At 63.6% G+C, this 22,381-nt stretch overlaps 2 protein-coding genes across 3 annotated transcripts; both read left to right on the top strand.

Annotated features, from left to right (window-relative positions):
• Positions 1-663: 663 nt before the first annotated feature.
• On the top strand, positions 664-21,283 carry SCAMP4 (secretory carrier membrane protein 4). The gene is made up of 7 exons (XM_042977616.1): positions 664-741; positions 7,741-7,787; positions 9,742-9,870; positions 10,156-10,312; positions 11,060-11,161; positions 17,256-17,373; positions 19,359-21,283. Exons 2-7 carry the CDS (start codon positions 7,781-7,783, stop codon positions 19,536-19,538), a joined length of 693 nt encoding a protein of 230 aa, XP_042833550.1. The 5' UTR covers positions 664-741; positions 7,741-7,780; the 3' UTR covers positions 19,539-21,283.
• On the top strand, positions 671-6,822 carry ADAT3 (adenosine deaminase tRNA specific 3). Of its 2 annotated transcripts, none has more exons than XM_042977614.1 (2): positions 671-741; positions 4,941-6,822. In XM_042977614.1, exon 2 carries the CDS (start codon positions 4,958-4,960, stop codon positions 6,026-6,028), a length of 1,071 nt encoding a protein of 356 aa, XP_042833548.1. In that variant the 5' UTR covers positions 671-741; positions 4,941-4,957; the 3' UTR covers positions 6,029-6,822. The 2 variants fall into 2 exon arrangements, with proteins under 2 accessions (XP_042833548.1, XP_042833549.1); XM_042977615.1 differs by lacking the exon at positions 671-741 and adding an exon at positions 3,771-4,024.
• Positions 21,284-22,381: the final 1,098 nt, after the last annotated feature.

The following is a 22,381-nucleotide window of genomic DNA, read 5'->3' on the forward strand; positions in this document are numbered from 1 at the left end:
GTCCAACCTCTGCTTTGTGGATATTTGGGGTTGCTTGTGTTGCGGGCGTCCTGTGCACCGCAGGGTGTGGAGGGACATCCCTGGCCTCCCGGTGTTGATGCCATTTGATGCTAAGCGCACCCCCAGTTGTAACAACCACAAATGTCCCCAGACATTGGCCAATGTCGCATTGCCCCTGGTTGAGAACCGCTGGGTTAAATCTGTTTAACTAGAATGAATAACTGGAGTTGCTCATAAAGTTAGCACGTTTTGCCTAAAAGAGTCAAGAGGTCCCCTTCATCCACTGTACAGATGGGAAAACTGAGGCCAAGCATCGCCCACTCCTAGACCCTTATGGGAACCTGACCCATCCATCTGGGTCTCTGGGGACAGCCCTTTTAGGAGCCACGTGGCAGCAGCAACCTGGGCTGGGGGAGCGTCACAGCGGGGGTCGTGTGCCCCTCTGCCTCAGTCCCCCTACTCTGACTCCCTAAACGGCAGCCAAGGTTTTCTTTTTCCTTCCGGCCGCCCGCAGGAGGTCTTGAACCCTCAACTCCGCGCTCACCCGCACTCGAGAGAAGGGCGGCGCTCGGCGGCCAGGCGCGCAGCCTTGTGGGGATTGTAGTCCGGACCCCGCCCCAGTCCCGCGCCGACCCCGCCCCTGGAACTACGCTCCCGTCGTGCCGCGCGGCGCAGGCGGAGGCGGGGCAGCGGTCGGTTGCTAAGACTTGTGAGGCGCAGTCCTCGCGTGCGGCTCTTCAGGTAAGCGCGCGGACCCGGGGCTTCGGTTCTCGCGGCCCCGGCTCCCACGGGCGGCGAGCCGGGGCAGTCAAGGAGAGCCTCGGCTGGCGTGGGGGCGCCGGCCGCGCGGGGCGCGAGGAGGCAGCAGAGGGCATCCGCTCGTGTGCGCGTGCGCGCGGGGCGCCCGGGCCGCGGGCCGCCGCTCCCCGCGCCCGTGGACCTTTTGCGCGTGCGTGCGCCCCTGCGGCCGGGGGTTGAGGCCCCGTACAGCCGGCTGCCCCTCTCCTCCCATCGCCTTCCCCTTCCCCTTCCCCTTCCCCTTCCCCTTCCCCTTCCCCTTCCCCTTCCCCTTCCCTTTCCCTTTCCCTTTCCCCTTCCCCTGTGCGCGTGCTTGGGGTCATCGCGGCCAGCCCCCTGCCTCCGGTCCTCCCTTTCACTAGCTTCCCGCCAGCTCCTGGCGTCTTAAACGTTGGTAAACGTGGCAAACATTAAACTTTCCTGATACTGAAAGAGTGGGTTTTCGAGGCCTTCTCTTACCCTGGCTCCGCGGATAAGGGGTCTCCTACCACACCCCACATGCCCAGTGTTCGCGAACTGTCACACACAGAGAGGCCGTTTGTAGGGTGGCCAGGTTGGGCAGGTGAAGCGCAGGACGCGCCGGGAGGTTAGAATTCCGTGTACACGACAAGCGATGTCCGTGTTCGCGTCAAGCCTCAGAGCTTGCAAGGGACCCCACCGCGCTGGCAAATTCTGCGCATGTCCAGAATTCGAATTTAGCGGCCCCACTCCAATGGGGAGTTTGTTAGGGACGCAGGTGGCAGCCAAACCCTGGAAACTATTGGAATCCAGCAGCTACCGCCCCGTGGGCGTGTGTGAGGCTCTAGCCGTCTGTTCCTTCTGCTCAGGACTCCCCACCCTGCTTCCCCTGCCTTCCGGGTCCAGCTGGGGTCACCGCCTCCGAGGAGCCCTCCTGGACTGCCCACCACAGGGCACTAGCCCTCGGAGATTCTGCCAAGGACTCCCCACCCTGCCTCACCTGCCTTCTGGGTCCAGCTGGGGTCACCGCCTCCCAGGAGCCTTCCTAGACTGCCCACCACAGGGCACCGCGCCCCCTGGGAGCTGTACCCTGGGACAGCGTGGAGCTCATGTGGCTTTTCTCAGCCTTGGGAGGTGGTGATGGGTTCCCATTTCTCAGAGGGGGCACTGAGGGTGGGGTCTAGGGCAGGTGCCCAAGGTCTCACAGGCAGGGAACAGCTGGGCTGGGTGTGGACTTCTAGGACAGGGCAGGACACACACCCAGGTCCAGGTTCTGGCCTGCCTTCGTCACCCAGGGACAAGATGAGGCCTCGAGCCTACGCTTTCCTGGGTGTATAAATGCCATTTTCTGTCTCCCTCCCAGAGCCAGCTGCCCCGTATCTTCGGGGGGTCCCGGAGCACCCGTGCTTCCAGTGGGGAGGTGCCTAAGCTGCCAAGGGGACTTGAGGTTAGGGTCCCATCTCCCTGGTCCAGCACACCCTCTGGGGGCCGCCGATGCTGTTAGTGCTCCCGGGTCCTGGACTTCTGCACCAGAGGCAGAGGCGCTGCAACCAGAAACGTACACAGGCAGTTCTGAGCCCGCCGCGGCTGTCCTTGCAGATGCCAGGGTGGGGACTGAGCTGGGCGAGACCAGCAGAGTGGCGGGGGGGGGGGGGGGGGGGAGGTAGAGGCAGCCAGGTGCCTGGAGCTGGGGACTCATCTGGGGCTTTGGGGACAGAGGAAGAGCCCAGGTCCAGCAGCTGACCCCATCCTGCTCCACATCCCTGGGCGTGTTTAAAAAAAAATTTTTTTTTTCAACGTTTTTTATTTATTTTTGGGACAGAGAGAGACAGAGCATGAACGGGGGAGGGGCAGAGAGAGAGGGAGACACAGAATCGGAAACAGGCTCCAGGGTCCGAGCCGTCAGCCCAGAGCCTGACGCGGGGCTCGAACTCACGGACCGCAAGATCGTGACCTGGCTGAAGTCGGATGCTTAACCGACTGCGCCACCCAGGCACCCCCCTGGGCGTGTTTATACGGAACACGCGTGCGTGGACACTGCTTGCCCCCGTGCTGGCACTCCCCTCCCGACGTTGGGGTTGGGGGTTCAGGCGGGTCACTGTTTCCTGAAACCGCTTCTTTCTTTTTCTTTTATTTATTTTTTTTATTTCTTAAAGTTTATTTAGTTTGAGAGAGCGGGATGGGGGCAGAGAGAGAATCCCGAGCAGGCTCCACACTGTCAGTGCAGAGCCCAACATGGGACTCGAACTCACGAACCGTGAGATCTTGACCTGAGCTGAAGTCCACGCTTAACCGTCTGAGCCACCAGGTGCCCTGAAGCTGCTTCTTTCTTATCTGTGGGAGAGGCTCAGGACCCCTGCCCTACGCAGGGGCTCCGAAGGCAGAGGCGGTGAGCTGGCCCGCCTGGCCAGAGCCTGGTCACATCGTGACTCTGCCTGCCTGTGGCCCCAGGCAAGGCCTTGCACCCCACAGAGCCTTGTCTTTGTCCTGTGGAACGGGGACAGTTCCAGGAGCTCCCTCCTGTGTCACTGGGAGGACACGTGGTGGGGACCGCACCAGTGGTTGGGCCTCGCGTGGAGTCTGCTGACCTCGCGCCTGCCCCGTGTCCTTCCCCCTCCCCCCTTTCTCTAGCAGCCTTACCGCTTTGCGGCTCACCCGTTTAAAGCGTCCGGCTCTGGGGTTTTCAGTACGTCCACAGGGGTGCCGGACTCTCCTCGCTGTCTTCTTACAGAGATCTCCATGCCCCCCACAGAGGAAGCCTCGTCCCCATCACCAGTCACTCCTCCATCCCCTCCCTGGCTCCCGCGAGCCCCCTCCCCGTCCGTGGATGAGCCCGTTCCGGACGTTTCACGCAGGCGCACTCGCACCCCGTGTGGCCTCTCGTGGCCCGTTCCCTCCCTGACCGTCGTGTGTTCCGGGTCCGTCCGCGGGGTGGCGGGGGCGGGCGCCTCGCCCCTGCTCGCGGCCGAGGGACGTGAACCTTTCGTGGTGGGCGCGTGTATCCGTCCGTTCATCCACTGAAGGGCGCTTGTGCTGTATCCGCCGTCTGGCTGCTGTGGACACACGTGTGCGGGGTTCTTTGTGGACGTGTGTTCTCGGCTCTCCTGGGCACCCGCCTGGGCGTGGAGGGGAGCGGCCACTGGCTCACACGGTGACTGTGCTGCGGGTTTTCCCCCCTCTGCCTCAGAGCTGGCACCCCCGCCGGCGGCGTCCCCCTGACAGCCCCCTGTTGCCTGTGTCACTCAGCGGCTGTGCTCCTGGAGGACAGGTGAGACGGTGTGTTTTGCCGTGGAGACAGTGGGAGCCTCGTGACCGGTGCGGGCCGTGGGGTCCTGAGCGTGGTGTGTGCTGGGAGCAGATTCAGGGTCGGTGCCGCGGGCCCTGCCGGGCACAGTACTGGGAGCGCACGCGGGGCCCCTCTCCGCTCTCTGCCTCTTGTGGCTGCCGTGGGCCCCCCCCCCCCCCCGATTCTGTGCGTTTGTCAAATTTGTATCATGAGCTTAGGACGGACCGCGGTGGGTGAGGGTGCCCTGTGCCCTCCAGCGGGCCCGACCGATGAGTAAGTGAGGTTCTGGGCGGCTCAGGCGCATCAGAGAGGATGAAAGCCCACGGCTGTAAGACGATCCCAGCACTTTCCTGTCCACGGGGAAGGGGCAGGGGGCTGGTCCACCCCAGGACTCCAGAGGACGGTGTGTTCCGGGCACACGGTGGCACCTTTGATGCCTCTGAATCTCGTCGAGAGGACCAGTGGTTCAGCTCCGATGTAACCCGAGGCGGTGCTGACCGACGGGGTTATGACGCGGGGTACGCACGAAACGTTAAGCGTTTTAGAAGCCGCGTTTCCAAAAAAATGCGCAAAGAAGCAGGTGAAATTCACTGTAAAGATGCGTTCGCTTAACCTGAAACACGGAACGTGAGCACCTGAGCACGTAGTCAGCGTGAAGACGCTTCACGAGACCGCTCACGTTCACCCGTGGCACCTCGCACAGGGAGAAAAGGATGCCAGTGATGGCCTAAGCTCTGCAGACCAAGAGTTAGTAGGATCTGAGGGCGAGCGCGGCCGGCGGTGCGCGTCGCGTGGGCAGAGCTCCCGGACTTCGGATGCCGCACGCTGGGACCTGGGACCTGGGACGGACTCCTGCGGCTGAGGGATGATGCTCTGCCCCGATCTCTGTCTCCCACAGTCGGAGCCCTGCCGAGGATGGACCCCGCCCCGGGACTCGCGGAGCAGCGTGGGGACGAGGAGGCCGCGAGCCCCCAGCCAGCGCCTGCGCCGTGGCAAGCCCTCCCGGTCCTGTCCGAGCAGCAGTCCCAGGACGTGGAGCTGGTGCTGGCCTACGCCGCGCCCGTCCTCGACAAGCGTCAGACCTCGCGCCTCCTCAAGGAGGTGTCGGCCGTGCACCCGCTGCCCGCCCAGCCTCACCTCAAGAGGGTGCGGCCCAGCCGCGATGCCAGCCGCCCGCACGCACTGGAGATGCTGCTGTGCCTGGCGGGGCCGGCCCCGGGTGATAGATCGCTGGCCGAGCTCCTCCCGCGGCCGGCCGTGGACCCTCGCGGCCTGGGGCAGCCCTTCCTGGTGCCCGTGCCCGCCCGGCCGCCCCTGACCAGAGGCCAGTTCGAGGAGGCGCGCGCCCACTGGCCCACGTCCTTCCACGAGGACAGGCAGGTGGCCCGTGCCCTGGCTGGACGGCTCTTCTCGGTGCAGGAGCAGGCGGCGATGCAGGGCCACATGGAGCGGGCCGTGTGGGCGGCGCAGCAGGCGGCCGCCAGGGGCCTGAGGGCCGTGGGGGCGGTGGTGGTGGACCCGTCCTCGGGCCGCGTGCTGGCCACGGGCCATGACTGCAGCAGCGCGGCCAGCCCCCTGCTGCATGCCACCATGGTGTGCATCGACCTGGTGGCGCGGGGCCAGGGGCGCGGCGCCTATGACCTCCGCCCCTACCCCGCCTGCTCCTTCGCCCCGGCCGCCGTCGTCCCCCAGGGCGTCCGCGCGGGCTCTGTGCGCAAGCTGGAGGAGGACGGGGACGCGCACGGGGACGGCCTGCCCTACGTGTGCACCGGCTACGATCTCTACGTCACCCGCGAGCCCTGTGCCATGTGCGCCATGGCCCTGGTACACTCCCGCGTGCAGCGCGTCTTCTACGGGGCGCCGTCGCCCGACGGTGCCCTGGGCACCCGCTTCCGCATCCACGCCCGGCCGGACCTCAACCACCGCTTCCAGGTGTTCCGTGGTGTTCTGGAGGCCCAGTGCCGCCGGCTGCACCCCTTCGTGTAGGCGGCCGTGCCCGCTGGACCCCGGACCCCGGGCCGGGCTCTCCCCTGGCATCTCAGCCTCCCGGCAGACTCCACCGGCGGGTCCCTGCGTCGGTCCTCGTCCCGGCTGTGATCCTGCCGGTCAGTTGGAGGGACGTTCACGTCTCCCAGCCCGGAGCCAGACCCTGTGCTGTCTGCACCGGTGTGTGGGGACGCATCTGCGCCCAACTGAGCTCTTCCCTGGGCTTGAGCTTAGGGGGGGTCCGGCCCGGGCCGGGGAGCCGGGCACTCGGACTTCCTTCCTCCAGCTGCCCTTTGCCCCCAGCCCGAGGGTCCACTGGGACGGTGTCCCCCGTGTGTCAGGTGTCACGGAGCGGCTCTACATGTGAGAATAAACACCCCCAAACCAGGTCGGTGTCTGTTGACGGAGGCATGGGGCCGTGGTGGCCGAGGGTACCTGGGTCGGAGTGACCGCTTCCTCCCGGGTGTGGGGTCTGTACAGCGGAAGGGGAGCTTCTGAGCCAAGTGGGGCAAGAGCGTGGCGCTGGGAGCGGGGCCTCTGCCTGCGTGCTACGTCTGGAAGGGCGTGGCCGGCCAGCGTGTGTTTACGCTAGGGTGTAGCCTGCCGGCCTGGACTCACCCCACCGAAAGGCTCCTTCCGGTCAGCCCGGCTCCTGACCTTCACAGTTGGCCAGAGGGGCTGAGCCGGGGGTCTGCCGCAGAGCAGGTAGTGCCAGGAGCGACGTGTGTCCCTTCAGCAGCCGTGCGTGATTGGATCACCGGGCCAGCTGGGGGCCCCGGGTGGTCTTCGCTCTGAGCCCGCCGTTGAGCCCTCCCAGCCCGTCCTAGCCCCTGGGGCCGGGGCAGGGGGGTCTGCCCTCGAGCTAGTGCAGTGGATGGGCGGTGCGGGCGGGAGGGTCTCGGGGGCGTGGACCCTGGAAACTCCGCGTCACGTCACTGGAACCTTCTCGCCTGGGCTGTGCGTGAGAAAGACGTCTGTGGGTTCCCGTCCCCCTGCCCGCCTTCAGGTACGGTTCCCTTGCCCACGCCGGGCTCACCTGTGCCGTGAGGCCCCGGTGGGTGCCGGGCAAGGCCGCGTTGTGGCTCATTTCCTGGAGATGGCGGTGCCCACCCGCAGAGCCCTCCGGGACCGGCGCGTTCTCTTCGGGTGTGTGTGTTAGTGGCAGCCTGGTACGTGGGGCCGCCGTGTGACACCAGCTCACGTGGCTGCACGTAGAAGGGCCGCTGGGGTGCCATGTGCTTGGCTCGGGTCGTGACGCGATCCTCAGCTCTGCGAGGCTTGCAGGGGCGACAACCGCAGGCCAGAGAGGTCGTGTGACTGATTGCGTGTCACGTAGCAGTGAGCGCGAACCCAGTTCTCAGTGTCTCACAAGTTGGGCTTTGTGGCCCCGAGGAGGTGCTCAGAGCCAGTCGTGGATAAAGAGAAAGCCTGGGGGGTGGGGAGGGCATGGGGTAGGTTGGGGGGGGGGGGGGTCCCAGGAACATTTTGGCTCTGGCCGGTGTGTGACCTGGCAACAGCCTGACCCTTCTCCTGCCAGCTGCCGACGGGGCTCTGGAGGGAGGTGGTGCAGGGGACTGGCCTCTGGGACCAGACCATCCCTGGGGTGGCCTGGAGGTGAGGACTCCACCCGTGGGTGCTGCTGGGCACACAGCTGGTGTGAGGGTCCCCCAGTGGCCTTGGGGACCCCCTGACTGTGGCTGTCTCCCCTCCAGGTGGCTGTAGGCTTCGGCCCCGCCAGTTGTCACAGCGGAAATGTCTGGTAAGTCTCGCCCGGAGGCCCTGCAGCAGGGAATCCAGCTTGTCTGTTCCTCTGGGAAGCGTCCCCTGGTGGCCGGACGGACCGTAATGCCCCCCACCGCGGGGAGGGGCGCACACCTCGCTCCCCTCCTCCCACGATGGGTGTCGGGGCTGCCTCCTAGCTTGGAGCCAGATTAGAGGGAGAGGCCGGTCTCCATAGGAGTAGCTGGCCCGGCCAGGCCTTCTGCCTTGGGGCCCGTTGGGCGGTTGACATCAGTGTAGGCGTGAGGTTGGTACATCTGGGTTCATCCCTACGTGCGTAAGATGACACCCTCACTCCCTCGTGGGTTTGCCTGCCCCCCTCCCGCTCAGGAGGAGGGGTGGGGCACGTGAGGTGGGGCCCTGAAGCCACGGCCAGGCGCCACAGGGACACGCCTTCCAGACAGGGTCACCCTGCCCCCGAGCTCAGGTGTAGGGCGGCTGGGGCCCTAGGTGCCTGGGGTCAGCTGGTGGTGCTGCTGCTGGGATTGGAACTCGGGCCCCCCGAGTCCCAAATCTGCGCACAACGTTCCCCTGGGGCTTTTCATCTGCCAAGAAGACAGGGTTTCAAGGGGCGTGTGATTTGCCTGGTGGTTTTCTGTCTCCCCCCTCGGCACAGGGTGTGCTGGCCGCCTGGCCGCTGGAGGCGTCACCCCATCCTTGCTGTGGGCAGTGGGGGGAGGGGTCACACGTCAGGGGAGGGGAGAGCAGCGGGGCAGGGGCCAGGTGAGGTCCTTGCTGGGGCCTTGGGCAGGAACCGCGAAGGGCTGTGACCTGTGACCGTGGCACGGAGGCTGTGCTGGGGAGGCCCTTCCCCGTGTCTCATCACACAGGCGCAGAGCCAGCAAGCTCGGGGTGGGGTCGAACCCCGCCGGGCTCAGGCTTGGCATGCTCCACGGCTTCCTGTGTCCCTTGATAGATGCCTGGGGCTTCTCTGTGACCAGTATGGTATGGTCTGCCTCTCCCTGTCCTCCCCTCCGGCCCCTGGTCTCCCCGCTGCCTCTAGAGCACCTGGCACTCACCCCGGGGCCTTTGCAGGGGCCAGAACCACCGGCCTCTCTTCGCTTTCTGGAGTCTTGGTTCCAATTCTGCCTTTTCGAGTGAGGCCTACCCTGACCCGCTTCTTAAATCACAGCTAACCAGCACCCAGCACACATCCCTGGTGGCCTGCACGTGACATCTCCTATATGCCACAGTGTCGTCCATCCATTGCGATTACTGCCGGGCTCCCCCTGCCTAGGAGGGCAGCACCTCGAGGGCAGGGGTCCTCTCTGTTTTGTTCGTGGTCTGGCACCCCGAGGTAGTTGGGAGTCGTGTCCTGCCACACAGTGGTATGATGTCATTGACACCTTGACCTCAGACTTCTGGGCTCCGGGACTAGAAGAGAGTAAATCTCTATAGTCGATACCTCCCGGTTTGTGGTCATTTCTTAGAGCTTCCCCAGGAAGCTCATACGTTCAGGATGCCAGAACCTTCCTTCGAGGCAGCTGTCACCAGCATTTGTGTTCTGCCACTGAGTCTGCATGTCTTCTGTGGCTGCTCTGAGGAATCACCACAACGTAGTGATTTAAACCACGATTATGGGCTCCGAAGTCCTAACACCCGGGCGTGGGCAGGGCCGGTTCTCCTGGGGCCCCAGGGAGACCTGTGTCCCCCTTTTCCGGCTGCCAGAGGCGCCGCATCCTGGGCCCGCGGCCCCTCCTCATCCTCACGGCCAGCAGCGCGGGGTCCGCCCGGCTCTCCGGCCTCCCTCTCGTGAGGACGCCGGGCCCCCAGGGCACCCAGGGTCACCCCCGCCTCAGGGGCCTTGACACGGTCCCCTCTGCCACGTGAGGTGACATGTCCACGGGTTCTGAGGACCAGGACAGGGACGTGTGTGGGCCTGTCACTGGGTCCCTTAGCCTGGTTTTGTTTTGCGGTGGTTTCTGTCTCTGCAGAAAAGGAGAATAATTTCCCGCCGCTGCCCAAGTTCATCCCTCTGAAGCCCTGCTTCTACCAGAACTTCTCCGACGAGATACCCATCGAGCACCAGCTCCTGGTGAAGAAGATCTACCAGCTCTGGCTGTGTGAGCGGCCGGGGTGGGGCGGGGGCGGGCATGGGGCACCTCCGGGCCACAGTTCACCCCCTCCCGGGCGGTGAGAGCCCAAGGGTTCTGGGATAAATCCGTTTTTCCAACCAAATGATGTCCCTTGAGCTGTTCTCTGGCCCCCCTGGTGCCCACGCTGAGCAGAGCCGCAGCCCTGCTCGCCCAGTGGGTGGGAGAGGCCCGAGAGGCCCGGCCCGGAGCCCTCCGCCCAGGCTCACCCTCCTCGCCTCTCCCCCCTCGCCTCTCCCCCCTCTCCCCGCCCAGTCTACTGTGCCACCTTGGGGGTCAACCTCATCGCCTGCCTGGCCTGGTGGATCGGTGGCGGCTCGGGAGCCAACTTCGGCCTGGCCCTGGTCTGGCTACTGCTCTTCTCCCCCTGCGGCTACGTGTGCTGGTTCCGGCCTGCGTACAAGGCCTTTCGGTGAGTGGGGGTGCGGGGCGGCCTTGGAGCGTCTGGTGCTCGGAGCTGGGGGGGGGGGGAGCCAGGACGCCTGACCGCGTGCGCTCAGGTCCATGCGGCTCCCGCTCTCACTCTCGGGACCTGCACCTGCTCTGTGCCTGGTGCCTGGGTCCCTTCTCCTGTCCGGTTGGCGGGGGACAGGTTATGTCCACGGTCTGCGGGCTACAGCCAACCACGACCCGTTGTCTTTCAATAACTTCGTCAGGAGACGCTTCGTGTATCAGAGTTTCCAGTATCTTTACGGGGCTGTGGATCCATCACCTCTTTCCAGTTCCAGAACGTTCCATCCCTGTTCCACCCCCTCTCCTCCCCCAGCCCCCACGAGCCCCCCTCCTGTCCATGGATGAGCCTGTTCTGGACGTTCCACACACGTGGACTCACACCCCGTGTGGCCTCTCATGTCTGGGTCCGGCAGCGGGGCAGCGGGCGTGGGCACCTCCTCCTGCTCGCGGCCCGAGGGACGTGCGCGTGCGAAGTGGACACGTGTGCCTGCGTCTGGCTGCTCATACGTTTGCGAACACTTGGGTCACTGGCACCTCTTGGCTCCTGTGGATGTTCGCCCCCAGTGGGCCCCACGACTCAGGAGCGTGCCGCGTTTGCCCCTAGGTGGTCACCGAGACCCGGGCTGACCCGGGGAGGCAGCCAGTCCCCTCACTGGCCGTGCATGCGCGCAGTGACGGCCGTCCTCTCCCTCCTCTCCCTCCGCAGGGCCGACAGCTCCTTCAACTTCATGGCGTTCTTCTTCATCTTCGGAGCCCAGTTCGTCCTGACCATCATCCAGGCGATCGGCCTCTCAGGATGGGGCGCGTGGTGAGCCGGGCCCCCGGGCTGTGGCACAGCGGTGTGACGTGTGGGTGCTCAGCGGTGCCCCGGCCATCGTGAGCACCCGCACGGGGCGCTGGGGGGGTGGGGGGGGGCTGGGGGTTGTTGCCCTCCGGGTTCTGCCCAGGACGCGCTCGCGGGCCACCGGGGCCACCGGGAAGTGCGGTCCGGTGGCATGTCCTGGGAGGAGCGGCTCGGGGCACAGCCGGAGAGAGGGCCGGCCTTCAGTTTGCCTGGACGGGTTCGTACCTGGTCTCATGGCTGCCGGAACAAATCACGGCAAACGTGGGGACTCGGAGGGAAGCAGGTTTATCTCACAGCTCTGGGCTCCGGGATCTGACACGGGCCTCACGGCCAGGTGTGCGCAGGGCTGGAATCCCCCCCGCCCGGGGCCCCAGCGAGCCCCGTCTCCTCCCTTTCCCGGCTCCCGGAGGCGCCGCATCCTTGGCCCACGGGCTCTCCTCATCCTCACGGCCAGCAGCTCGGGTCGCCTGGCTCTGCCTTACTCTCGTGGGACATCGTGAGGATGCTGGGCACCCAGGGTCACCCCCGCCTCGGGGGCCTTGACAAGGTCCCCTCTGCTGCATGAGGGGACAAGTCCCAGGATGAGGATGTGGGCACCCCCAGGTCACGTCTGCGGCACCGAGCGTCCTGTGGGCGACAGCCACGGCTGCGTGTGTGTGGCTCTGCTTGGTCGGTGCCGTGACATCACGCGCCTCTGTGCTCACGTGTGTCTTGCTCGGCCTGTCGGTCGAAATCTCGGTATCGGGAGCTCGTCCCCTGAGGGCGGGTGTCACACGCCGTGGCCCTCGCCGTGTCTCCAGCTCTCAGCTGGGGACACCCTGCTGCCATCCTCCTGGGTTTCACTCCTGTCACTCTTTCCTCTTTGCCCTGGAAGAGCCACGAGGCTCTGTCCTGGTCACCGCCCGTCGAACGTGTGCTGTCTTGTTGCTCGAGGCCCCGGGTGCGTGCTGGTGGCCTCCTGGACCTGCTCCTCAGCTCCCTCCCGTGTCTTCTGCCCCCTTTATAGAGGCTCGAAGTCCCCTCTCGCCTGGGACCGTTTCCAAGATACATCCTCCCTCTGGGTCTTTGCACCTGTCAGGCAGATGAGCTCTCTCTGATGCCCTCTCAGATCTCGGTCTACAGGGCCAGTGAGGGGCTGGCTTCGGACCCCAGGGGTGGGGCTGTGCCGGGAGGACACCCAGGGCTCAGCAGCCTGTCGTCCCCAAGGCCCCGGTTTATACAGAGAAAGGATAGGAAGTAATTTGAACTCAGGGCAAAGGGATGGAGGGCAGGGGCGGGGACACTGGGCCAAGCTTCTAGAATCCTCTCCCAGGGTGTCCCCCAGGAGGCACTTAATTCCCCCAAAACAACATGTGGCCGTGTGGGAGGTGTGGTTTCCAGGGGGCATAGAGACCCAGCGCCCAGGTTCTCACTGGGGTCGGTCAGCAGGTCCCTCTGCCAGGCTCAGGTGGAGACCCCAGACCCCAGGAAGGGAGCAGGTCCTCGGCGCAAACCTCGTGTCTGCACGGACAGCTCCGGGACACGAGCCCCCGGGCGGCAAGGGTGGCGGGAGCCCCGGAGTCCGGGTCCAGATGCTGCTGAGGGCCAGCCTCGTGAGCCGGCCTCGGGGGCGGGAGGTGTCAGGCCCGTGTGGGCTCTTTTCTGCCCGGTGCCACCGCCACGCCGTTTTCCACACTGGGCTGGCATGGTGGGCACCTTCCTTGGGGGTTGGCTTGCAGAAAGGGGACTTCAGGAACGTCCCAGCCCTCTTTGAGTGCAGGCCAAACAGAGCAGGGGACGGTGACCAACCAGCTGGTGAGCCTGGGCAGAGAGCTGCTCTGGAAAATTAGGGGGAGGCGGGGGGAGGGGGACGCTGCAGGCCCATCCGCTCTCCCGAAGCTCGTCACCGCTCCCGTTCTGTCGCAAGGCTAGGCCTGGGGCCAGCACAAGCGGGGCAGGGCCTCCGGGCCCTTTCATTTCCCCAAGTGTATGGCGCGCCCCACCCCCCTGCCCTGCTGTGGCTTCTTTGACTGTCACACAGGTGGACTGCCTGGTGCTGGCACACCCCCGGCCTCCCCGCCGGCCCCTTGGCCTCCTCAGGGCGCGGAGCAGGGGGTTGGGACCGAAGGTGTGCTTCACCAAACCGCACTCCCCCTGAAAGCCCGGCCAGGGTCTCCCCGTCCTCCTGGTCCCCGGTGGCCGGGTGGACCGCGGCTGGGGCCCCGGCCAGTCCCTGCTCGCGACCTTCCGCGCGGGACGCGGAGCAGCCGCTGGGCGCTTCCCGGAGACGGTCCAGCGCGTCCTCAGAGGGTGCTCTCGGGGTGCCGGCCGCGCTGCGCAGCCAGCTCTGTATCCTGCGGGTCTGTTGCCCCCCTCACGCTCCACACGTGGGTCATCTCCTCCGCAGATGCTTCCCCGCGAACTCATAAAGGAGAAGAACTTTCAGGACGTACAAGTATCCTACGCAGTGTCCCTACATGCGAGACCGTGATGCTGCCTCACGCCTCACAGACCAACCTAAAGTCCTTCGTGCCGTCCTCTCGCTGAGATCCCGTCTTTTTTAAACAGGCTGGCTCAGTCCGTGGAGCGTGCAATCCTTGATCTCGGGGTTGTGAGTTCAAAACCCACATTGGGTGGCGCCTGGGTGGCTTGGTTCATGAGTTCAACTTTATTTAGTAATTTTTTCAATTAAAAAAACTTTTCTTAATGTTTATTTTTGAGAGGGAGAGAGCGTGAGCAGGGGAGGGGGAGAGAGGGAGACACCCAATCCAAAGCAGCTCCGGGCTCCGAGCTGTCGGCACAGAGCCCGACGTGGGGCTTGAACCCACGAACCACGAGGAGATCATGACCTAGGCGGAAGTCGGATGCTTAACTGACTGAACCACCCAAGTGTCCCAATTTTATTTGTAAAGTAATCTTTACGGCCACCGTGGGTCCTGAACTCACAAACCTGAGATCAAGACTCACCCGCTTCACCGACTGAGCCTCCCAGGCGCCCCTTGAACAGGGTATTTTACGTCAGGCTACTTGGAGGTTTACAGAGAGGCGCGGAGAGGGGACAGCGCGTGGCCGTGCGCCAGCAGGGGTGTCTGATACGCCTTTGGTACGACCCCAGGTGTGCGCGGCTGCAGTGCCGGTGCTCAGATGTGGGCCGCGTTTGGATTTCCGCTGCGTCCCTACGGCTGCCCCCCTGCTCAGGATTCCACGTGGCGTTGAATTCCGTTCTGCTTTAGCCGTCCTTCCGGGTCAGACCCAGATGAGGCACGCACGTCTCCATGAGTCGTTTTCTGTCTTCGCTCTTCCCAGTCTTTTTCTGATCGATTCATCGAAGAAACAGGCTTGCTTGTCCTGTAGTTTCCCAGAGTTCAGTTTTTAGAATAATGGCTTTGGTGAGGTACGTTACGTGTCACAGACCAGAAATTCGCTCTTTTAAGGTGAACAATTCAGTGGTTTAGAGTACGTTCACAGGTGGTGCAGCCATCACCTCTGTTTAGTGCCAGAATGTTCTATTGCCCCAAAAACAACTCGCCCCCATTGGCCGTCACCCCCACGTCTCTCCCACCTGCTGCCCCGGCCCCCACAAGCCCCCTCCCTGCCCCCGGATGAGCTTTTCTGGACCTTTCACACAAGTGGACTCACACCCCACGTGGCCTCTCGTGTCTCATTCCCTCCCTGAGTGTCGTGTGTTCAGAGTCGGCCCGTGGGGCGACGCGGGTGGGGGCCTCGCGGCCGAGGGATGTGCGCATGCGCGGTAGACACGGTCATCTGTGCGCGTGCGCGGTGGACGCTGTGGTTCCGTCCACAGCTCACGAGCTCTGGGTGTCTATGGGCGTTGCCGTTAGTAGTGCCGCTGTGACACAGGTCTCAGTGTCTCGGGTGTGCGCCCGGCTGCCAGGTTGCTTGGTGACGCGGCAGCTGAGTTGACCTCCTGGGGAGCTGCCAGACTCCCCAGGTCTTGTGTCCGCACCGTTCTTTTACGTGCATGTTGTCCTCTCCCTGGTTCCAGCCCCGCGAGCTCCTGAGACTCTCTGGGGGAGCACCCAGCAGCACCCCCTCATCTCCTCCCTGAGCCCTGCCCTCTCCATCTTCCCTGCTCCCCAGCCCTGATGCCGTGGTGTCTCCCCGACGAGGGTGGCATGCGGCAGGCTCCGTCGCTCATCCAGTTGGTCCTGACGGAGGCCAGTTTGTCACCTGCTGTCCTTAGAACCTGAGTGCTGTCATCCTGGGTAATAAAGGAGGTTATTCTCACTGCTGGGCTTGCCGGGAGCCTGGGGCAGACTCCCAGTCCTACGTTCAGCCCGTGGGTGCCTTCGCCCTCCCCGGAGACCACGATCCTCAGGCTGGGGCCCCCGCCCACCGGCCCCTCTTTCCAGAGCCCCAGATCTGGTGGAAGGACGTTCGTCCCCAAGGTGACACCCCCAGCAGAGCCAGCGTTTCTCCCCTCCCAGGAGTGCCTGGTGCCCGCCTGGCCCTGCAGCTGCCTAGCTGTGCTCACACCCACTATGGGCTCCCACCTACCTCTCCCTCGGCCTAAACACCCAGCTGAGTCTCCCCTCCCAGTAGCTTTTATTTTTTTAGTTTTTTTTTTTTTAAGTTTTTTATTTCAAAATTTTTCTAATTTTATTTTGGGGAGGTGCAGAGGGAGAGAGAGGATTTCAAGCAGGTTCCACGCCCGGCACAGAGCTCCACGTGGGGCTTTGATCTCATGACCCTGGGATCACGACCCGAGCCGAAATCGAGAGGCGGAGGCTTGGCCGACCGAGCCCTCCGGGCGCCCCCAGTAGTTTTTCCACCTCCCCCAGGCTGAGTGGGAACAGGCAGCAGGCCTGTCCCCACCGCCAGGGTCATTCTCGGCCCCGGCACCCAGCACAGAATGGGCCTGTGGGCCAGGGGTCCTCTGCCCCCACTTCACACACTTGGGTGAGGAGGACACGCAGCTTCCCTTTCGGTGGGAGCGTGGCATCGTCCCTAAACATGCTTGCGGGAAAGCCCACGTGCTGCTGAGCGCTGCGGTTCTCGTGCTGTTCCGGAAGGCACGAGCAAATACGGGCAGCCCCTGGAGACGTGGGGCTCCACCACGTGCGTGCTGGGCGGCCACCTCTCCGGTTGTGACGCTCCCACGGTGCGGGGGTGGCCGCAGGAGCCTGTGCGGGGGGGACCTGGCTGGACTCTCAGTGGATGTGGCCACACGACAGGCTCTGGAACAGGGATGCCAGGGGAACAGCAACAAAACCTGAATAAAGCACATGGTTCCAGTAATAGTAATGAACTGGTGATAATTTCCTAGCCTTTAGGTTCCTTGAACCTTGAACCGTGTGTCTTTATTACCTGTTTAGAAAAATGAAATCTCAAGGGGCACCTGGATGGCTCAGTGGGTTAAGCGTCTGACTCCTGATCTCACCTCAGGTTTTGATCTCAGGGTCGTGAGTTCAGGCCCTGCGTTGGGCGTGGAGCCTACTTTAAAAAAAAAATCAGTAAAATGATAAAATCTCGACAATAGTTATCTTCTGTCTCTCCCCCCAGAGGCGGGCGTGGGTGTTCTTTCCACTTTGCACATGTGCCATGGACAGAATGGGTCTCGTAGAGTCTTGCTGTCCTGACTCATCTTCAGCTTTCTTTTCTGCTCTGGTTTTGTTAACGTCTCCTCAGCATTCTGTCGTGTGGCTGTGTTTCCGGCTGGTGAACATTTGGGTTACTCCTGGCTTTTCATTATAAGTCATTGCCGTGGCGTGAATTCTCAGAGGAGGAGAGCCGGGGTGCAGGAAATGAGCTGTTAGGGCTTTTTGTAGGCCACTCCCACTGCTCCCGCAAAGGGACACGCTCCCACTGGTGCAGTGCTCCTCTCGGCCCCTCACACACACCACACGTTCCCGCGTTCTAGCTTGCATTCCCCACTGCTGGGTTTGAGCATCGTTTCATGTGTGCATTGGCCCCTGTGAGCCCTTGCACAAATTGCCCATTTCTCTGCCGTTCGTTTTTGTTGTTGTTGATTTGTTGGAGCTGTTTACATATGAAGGATGCTGGGCCCTTGTTTGGTGGACGTGCTGGCACCCATGCTGTTCTCTCTTGCCCCTTGCAGTGGTTGGCTGGCGGCAGTCGGGTTCTTCCAGACCAACGTCGGGGCCGCCGTGGTCATGCTGCTTCCGGCCATCATGTTCTCCATGTCAGCTGCCATGATGGCCATCGCCATCATAAAGGTGAGTCCTCTGGGCCCGGGACTTCCAGCATCTTCCGGTCGCCGGATCGCCCGGGCCCTGGGGGCTCGTATCCTCCTTGTTCCAGGACGTGACCTAATGTCCATGACGAGCCGATCTCTGCTAAGGCAGGCTTAGGGAAACTGCAGAGTGTGGGCTGATGATGACCGCGCCTGCCTTTGGGGGCCCACCCACTAGTGTCCCCGCACTTGCGTGTCCCAGGGTGTACTCCACGCTGCCCGATTTGGCCGACACCGGACATTTGTTGCCATTTACGGTTAAAGTCACATGAGGTAAAGTTAAGTAAAACTAAACACGGAGCGGGGGGATCCGCTGCACCCCCCACCGCATCTCAGATACTTGCCGGCCGTGTGGGGCTGGGGCGCCGTCTCTGTGCCGGAAAGTTCCCGCGGGCGGTGCCGCCCTGGGTGTGCGGAGGCCGCAGCGGGAACGCGCACCGAGCGGTGCTGGGGAAGCCGGCCGCACCTGGCCGGCGGCCTCGAGCCCCCCCGGAGGTGGTGGTCACAGGCCCGGGCGCGGGGACGTGCGCGGAGTCCCCGTGGGAAAGAGGAGCGGTGCGGGCTCTAGCACTGCGCCCCCAGCACGCGCGGAGTGTCGTGAGCGTTTGGCCCCGCGCCTCTAGCTGTCTGAGTGGGGCTCCTGGCCTACGTAGGCTTTTTCCCGGGTGCACCTGGCTGGGCGGACAGAAGGATCCTGCCACTCCCCCCCCTCCCCCCCCCCCCCCGTTTGCACCCCAGATGCCTTCAGCCGTGTGGACAGTCTGAGGGCAGGGAGGGGCCGGCAGAAAACACGCGCGAGTGAGCCTCCAGGCGGTTCCACCACGAGGTCCCTGCAGGAGCCGACTTTCCAACCAGGGACTTCCGAGCAGCAAACCTCACAGAGTAGAAAGCAAATGCAAATTGAAAAGGGCTCTTGGGCCAGAAAGAAAGGCTGCCTGGACAGAAGGAGAGCCTGTGCTTCCAAAACAAAGAGATGCCCCAGGGGCGGGGCATGTCAGGAGGACCCCCAGGGCTCAGCAGTCTCCCCAAGGCCTAGGTTGATACAGAGAAAGGATGAGAAGCAAAATGACCTAAGGGCAGAGGCTTGTGGAGTGGGGGTGGGGACACCAGGCTAAGCTTCCAGAATCCTCTCCCAGGTGTCCCCCCAAAACGGCATGTGGCCACGTGTGAGGTGTGATCTCCAGGGGGTACGAAGGGACCCAGCGCCCAGGTTCTCACCGGGTGTCGGTCAGCAGGCCCCTCTGCCGGGCTCGGGCGGAGACCCCAGACCCCAGGAGGGGAGCAGGTCCTCAGTGCAAACCTCGTGTCTGCACAGACAGCTCCGGGACACGAGCCCCCTGCCGGCGAGGGTGGTGGGAGCCCCAGAGTCCGGGTCCTGACGCCCCTGAGGGCCAGCCTCGTGAGCCGGCCTTGGGGGACGGAGGTGTCAGGCCGGTGCGGGCTCTGTCTCGCACACCCCCCACTGCCTCCAAGAAAAGAAACATATTTAGTAATAGTTGTGTGGAAGAAGAAAGGCAAATCCCAGTGAGAAACGAGGAAAGTGTTCAGCGTCACTAAGCATCAAGAGCGTTGAGTTAAAATGCCAGTTTTCACTTACTGACTTTTCCAGGACTTCTAGAGTTTCTCGTACTGCCCCGCATTCCCAGAGGTGCGGTGGGGGGCCTGTCAGCACAGGCCTGCTGGGCCGTGGGGAGTTAGTCCTTTCTGGGGGTCTCTGCCTGGAAGCCACCGGTCAAGCCCAGGGATGGCTGTTAGCATCACAAGGGGCCCGAGGGTGGGTGTACGGGGTGGCGGTCCACAGAGAGAAGCTGGGAGGGACGGCCTCAGCCTCCATGCGTTTCCTGAAGTCTCCACAAGGATCGTTCTGGTATTTTATAGTCTGCTTAGGAAAAGCGCAGGCTTAAGCACGAGGTCTCTCTTGGTCACGTGCACTTCTCTGCCCCCCACCCCCACCTTCTGTCCCTGCAGGTGCACAGGATCTACCGGGGGGCCGGTGGAAGTTTCCAGAAGGCACAGACAGAGTGGAATGCGGGCACCTGGCGGAACCCGCCGTCTCGGGAGGCTCAGTACAACAACTTCTCGGGGAATAGTCTGCCCGAGTACCCCACCGTGCCCAGCTACCCGGCCGCTGGCAGCCAGTGGCCTTAGAGGGGCCGACCAGCCCTGCTGCCCGCCCCCGCCGCCCACCTCCCCCGCCCCCGGCCAGAGCGTGGGGCCCACTCGTGTTCATCTCACCTTCAGGCGTGGAGGTCCAGCCTCTGCTGCCCAGCAGGAGGACGCCTCCCTGGCTGCGAGTCCTGTCTGGTTACCGAAACGCCCACGCCCCCTCCTGTCGAGGTCTCAGAGGGCCGACCACAGGCCTCCCCACGGACAAGGCAGCAGCAGGCCGCCCACCCGCCCTTCCTGCAGAGCTGACGGCCCCGTGTCCGCCCGCTCGCCCTCTGCCTTCTCACCTCATTCCTGACGGGCTTGGCGTGTGGCCGAGTCGCCCATGTCCTCGTCCTTCTAAGTCTCTGTTCACCTGCAGCCAGAGGGCTCTTGTGGACCAGCCTCCGGGGTCGTCCAGAGGCTCGTTAGCTGGGCTTCCCCGTCCGCCTGCCCCACGCGCTCCGTGCTGGGGCCATTGGCCAGCCTGGCTCCAGCCTTCCTGCCCGCGGTGGCTCCCCTCCTGGGGACTTGCAGTAGACCTCTGTCGAGATCCGAAACCGGGGGCAGAATCCTGGGGGAGGATGGGGGGCCGCTGGCCTCTCCCCTCCGTGTACAAGCCGAGGAAAGCAGCGGCACCTGGCAGAGGGCGGGTGGCCCGCACGCTCACCGCCTGCCCCCGGCTGCTCGGAGCCTGTGGCCTCACAGCCCTGTGCTCGAGCTGCAGGAAGCGGGGGATGGAGTTTCTCAGGAGAACGGCTTTTCGGAAGGAAAGAAGACAGGACAAACCTGTGCCTTAGTGAGGAACCGGAACAAGACTCCACTTTTCTCCCCTCCGATTGTTCTAGCTCCTTCTGAGACGGAGCAGCCGAACGTCCCATGGGGATCTCTGCAGCACCCTTGTGAACAGATGGTCCGAAGGAGTAGTGGGCTCTTCGCCCTTGCTGGCCAGGCTTCCCGGGCACCCCGAGTGCTGCCCCTCTCCTCCCAGCTGGCTGCCTCGGGGTAGGACGGGGACCCTCTCCGTCCCACACTGCCGCACCGGGTCGCCGGCCTCTCCAGAAGCCCCAGGACGGCCAGCCTTGTTCTCCACACACGCTTGCTTGCTTTGGCTACTCGTGCTGAACACCACGTGGTGTCCAAAGGTGGCCGCGGTCCCTGAGAAAGCGCCCGGGTCTGGGTGCCCGAAGGTCAAGGCCTCCTGCGTGGGAAACCCAAGCCTTGGGTCTCCCGGGGGTCCCTTTAACTAAGTCCCCAATTCAGCCTCCGTGAGAGGCACGCATTGCACTAACCGTGGGGCCGAGTCCCTCCCGATGGCCGGCTCGCCAGGCGGTAGCCCGTCCTGGAGGACCGTGCGTGCGCACGTGCGGATTCGCCCCTGCACAGCCCGTGCCCCTGCGGCGCTGGGCACCTTTGTTACGTCACGGTGGGTTTTGTTACGGGGGAGGATCCTGGAAATAAACATTGTAGTCCTGCCTGCATCGCAGAGCCTCTGCGGGGCCGTTTGTGGCTGGCGCGGTGTTGCCCTACCCGGCGCACGGCCCCGATGGCCTGTCGCCCCTGCGCCCTGCCCGTGGACCCTGCCCCGCACAGGCACCCCCTCAGCCCTGCCCATCCACCTCCACGGTGTGCTTCCCTCCTGTCCTCCTTTTCAATCAACTTGGTTTTATACGCTTAGCTGTTTTTTTGGTTTTGTTTTTAATTATTACTTTCTAATTTTGAGAGAGAGTGTGGCAGTGGGGGGGAATCCCAAGCAGCCTCCACACTCAGCACCCCGCCCGATTCCACGACCCTGGGATCATGACCTGAGCCGAAATCGCCAAGAGTCAGATACGCGTAACCGACTGAGCCCCCCAGCTGCTCGACTTTTAATTTGAAAAAGGGAGTTTGCAGAAAATGAAAAACCAGCGTCACTTGGCATGAAGGCAAAGTAATGGTGGAAGTGTCTGGAATAAAAACAGGAAGGTCTCACAGAAACCCACCTGGAGGGGCCTCCCCAGGGCTCAGCGTGGCGGCCTGTCGGCAGAGTGGACATCCCGCGTGGACACAGGAGGGAGGGCGGAGTCCTGTTCCACAGGACGCTTTGCCACCACGGGAAGGAAACGAGACCTGCGGACAGAAACCAGACAAAGCAAAGCCCCAGGCAAGCAGCGTGGGTTGTGCTGTGTCCTCCCCCCAGGTCCGTACGTTGAAGTCCTGACCCTCAGACCTCAGAAGGGGACCTTATTTGGGAACAGGGTTGTTGCAGGTATAGTTAGTTGGGGTGAGGTCACGCTGGAGTAGGGTGGGCCCTAAAGCAACGACTGGCGTCCTTCTAAAAAGGGGACGTTGGGACTCACTAGCAGGGGGAAGCCCCGCGAAGAGGGGGCCGAGATGGGGTGATGCTTCTACAGGCCAAGGGACGCCAAGATTGCAGTGATCCCCGCAGCCCTGTGACGCTTCCTGGGCTATGTCCTGAGTTGTGAAGATAAATGTTTCGGCTGCAGCAGGAAGGCGCCCCGCAGATATTAGGGAAATGAAACCATGAAGAGATGGGGTGCGCTGTGCTGGGGGGACGCGCCTATGGACGTGGGACACGGGTTGCGTGGTTGTGCCTTGACTGCAGGTGTCCCTGGGCTGGGTGGGAGATGGTGTTGGTGACAGGAGGAGGGGACGGCCTAGGAGATGGACGCCCAGGCCCGGAGGAAGGGAGTGCACGTGTCCTCGGCCCCCAGGTGACCTGTAAGGACAGAGGACGGGGGTGGAGTTGAGAGTGGGACAGTTTGCCTGGGTGGCTGCTCCAGGAGATCATGAACTGGGGGCTTAAGCCACAGGCGTCTATCCTCCCACCTTCTGGAGGGCAGAGC

This window comes from Panthera tigris, chromosome A2, assembly GCF_018350195.1.
Source record: "Panthera tigris isolate Pti1 chromosome A2, P.tigris_Pti1_mat1.1, whole genome shotgun sequence".
NCBI lineage: Eukaryota > Metazoa > Chordata > Mammalia > Carnivora > Felidae > Panthera > Panthera tigris.

Bases quoted from the DNA above. Each gene is read 5' to 3' on its own strand.
- ADAT3 (XM_042977614.1), top strand. From the start codon at position 4,958: ATGGACCCCGCCCCGGGACTCGCGGAGCAGCGTGGGGACGAGGAGGCC.
- SCAMP4 (XM_042977616.1), top strand. The intron at 9,871-10,155 runs GTGAGCGGCCGG...CTCCCCGCCCAG, and splicing joins GATCTACCAGCTCTGGCTGT to TCTACTGTGCCACCTTGGGG. The intron at 17,374-19,358 runs GTGAGTCCTCTG...CTGTCCCTGCAG, and splicing joins TGGCCATCGCCATCATAAAG to GTGCACAGGATCTACCGGGG.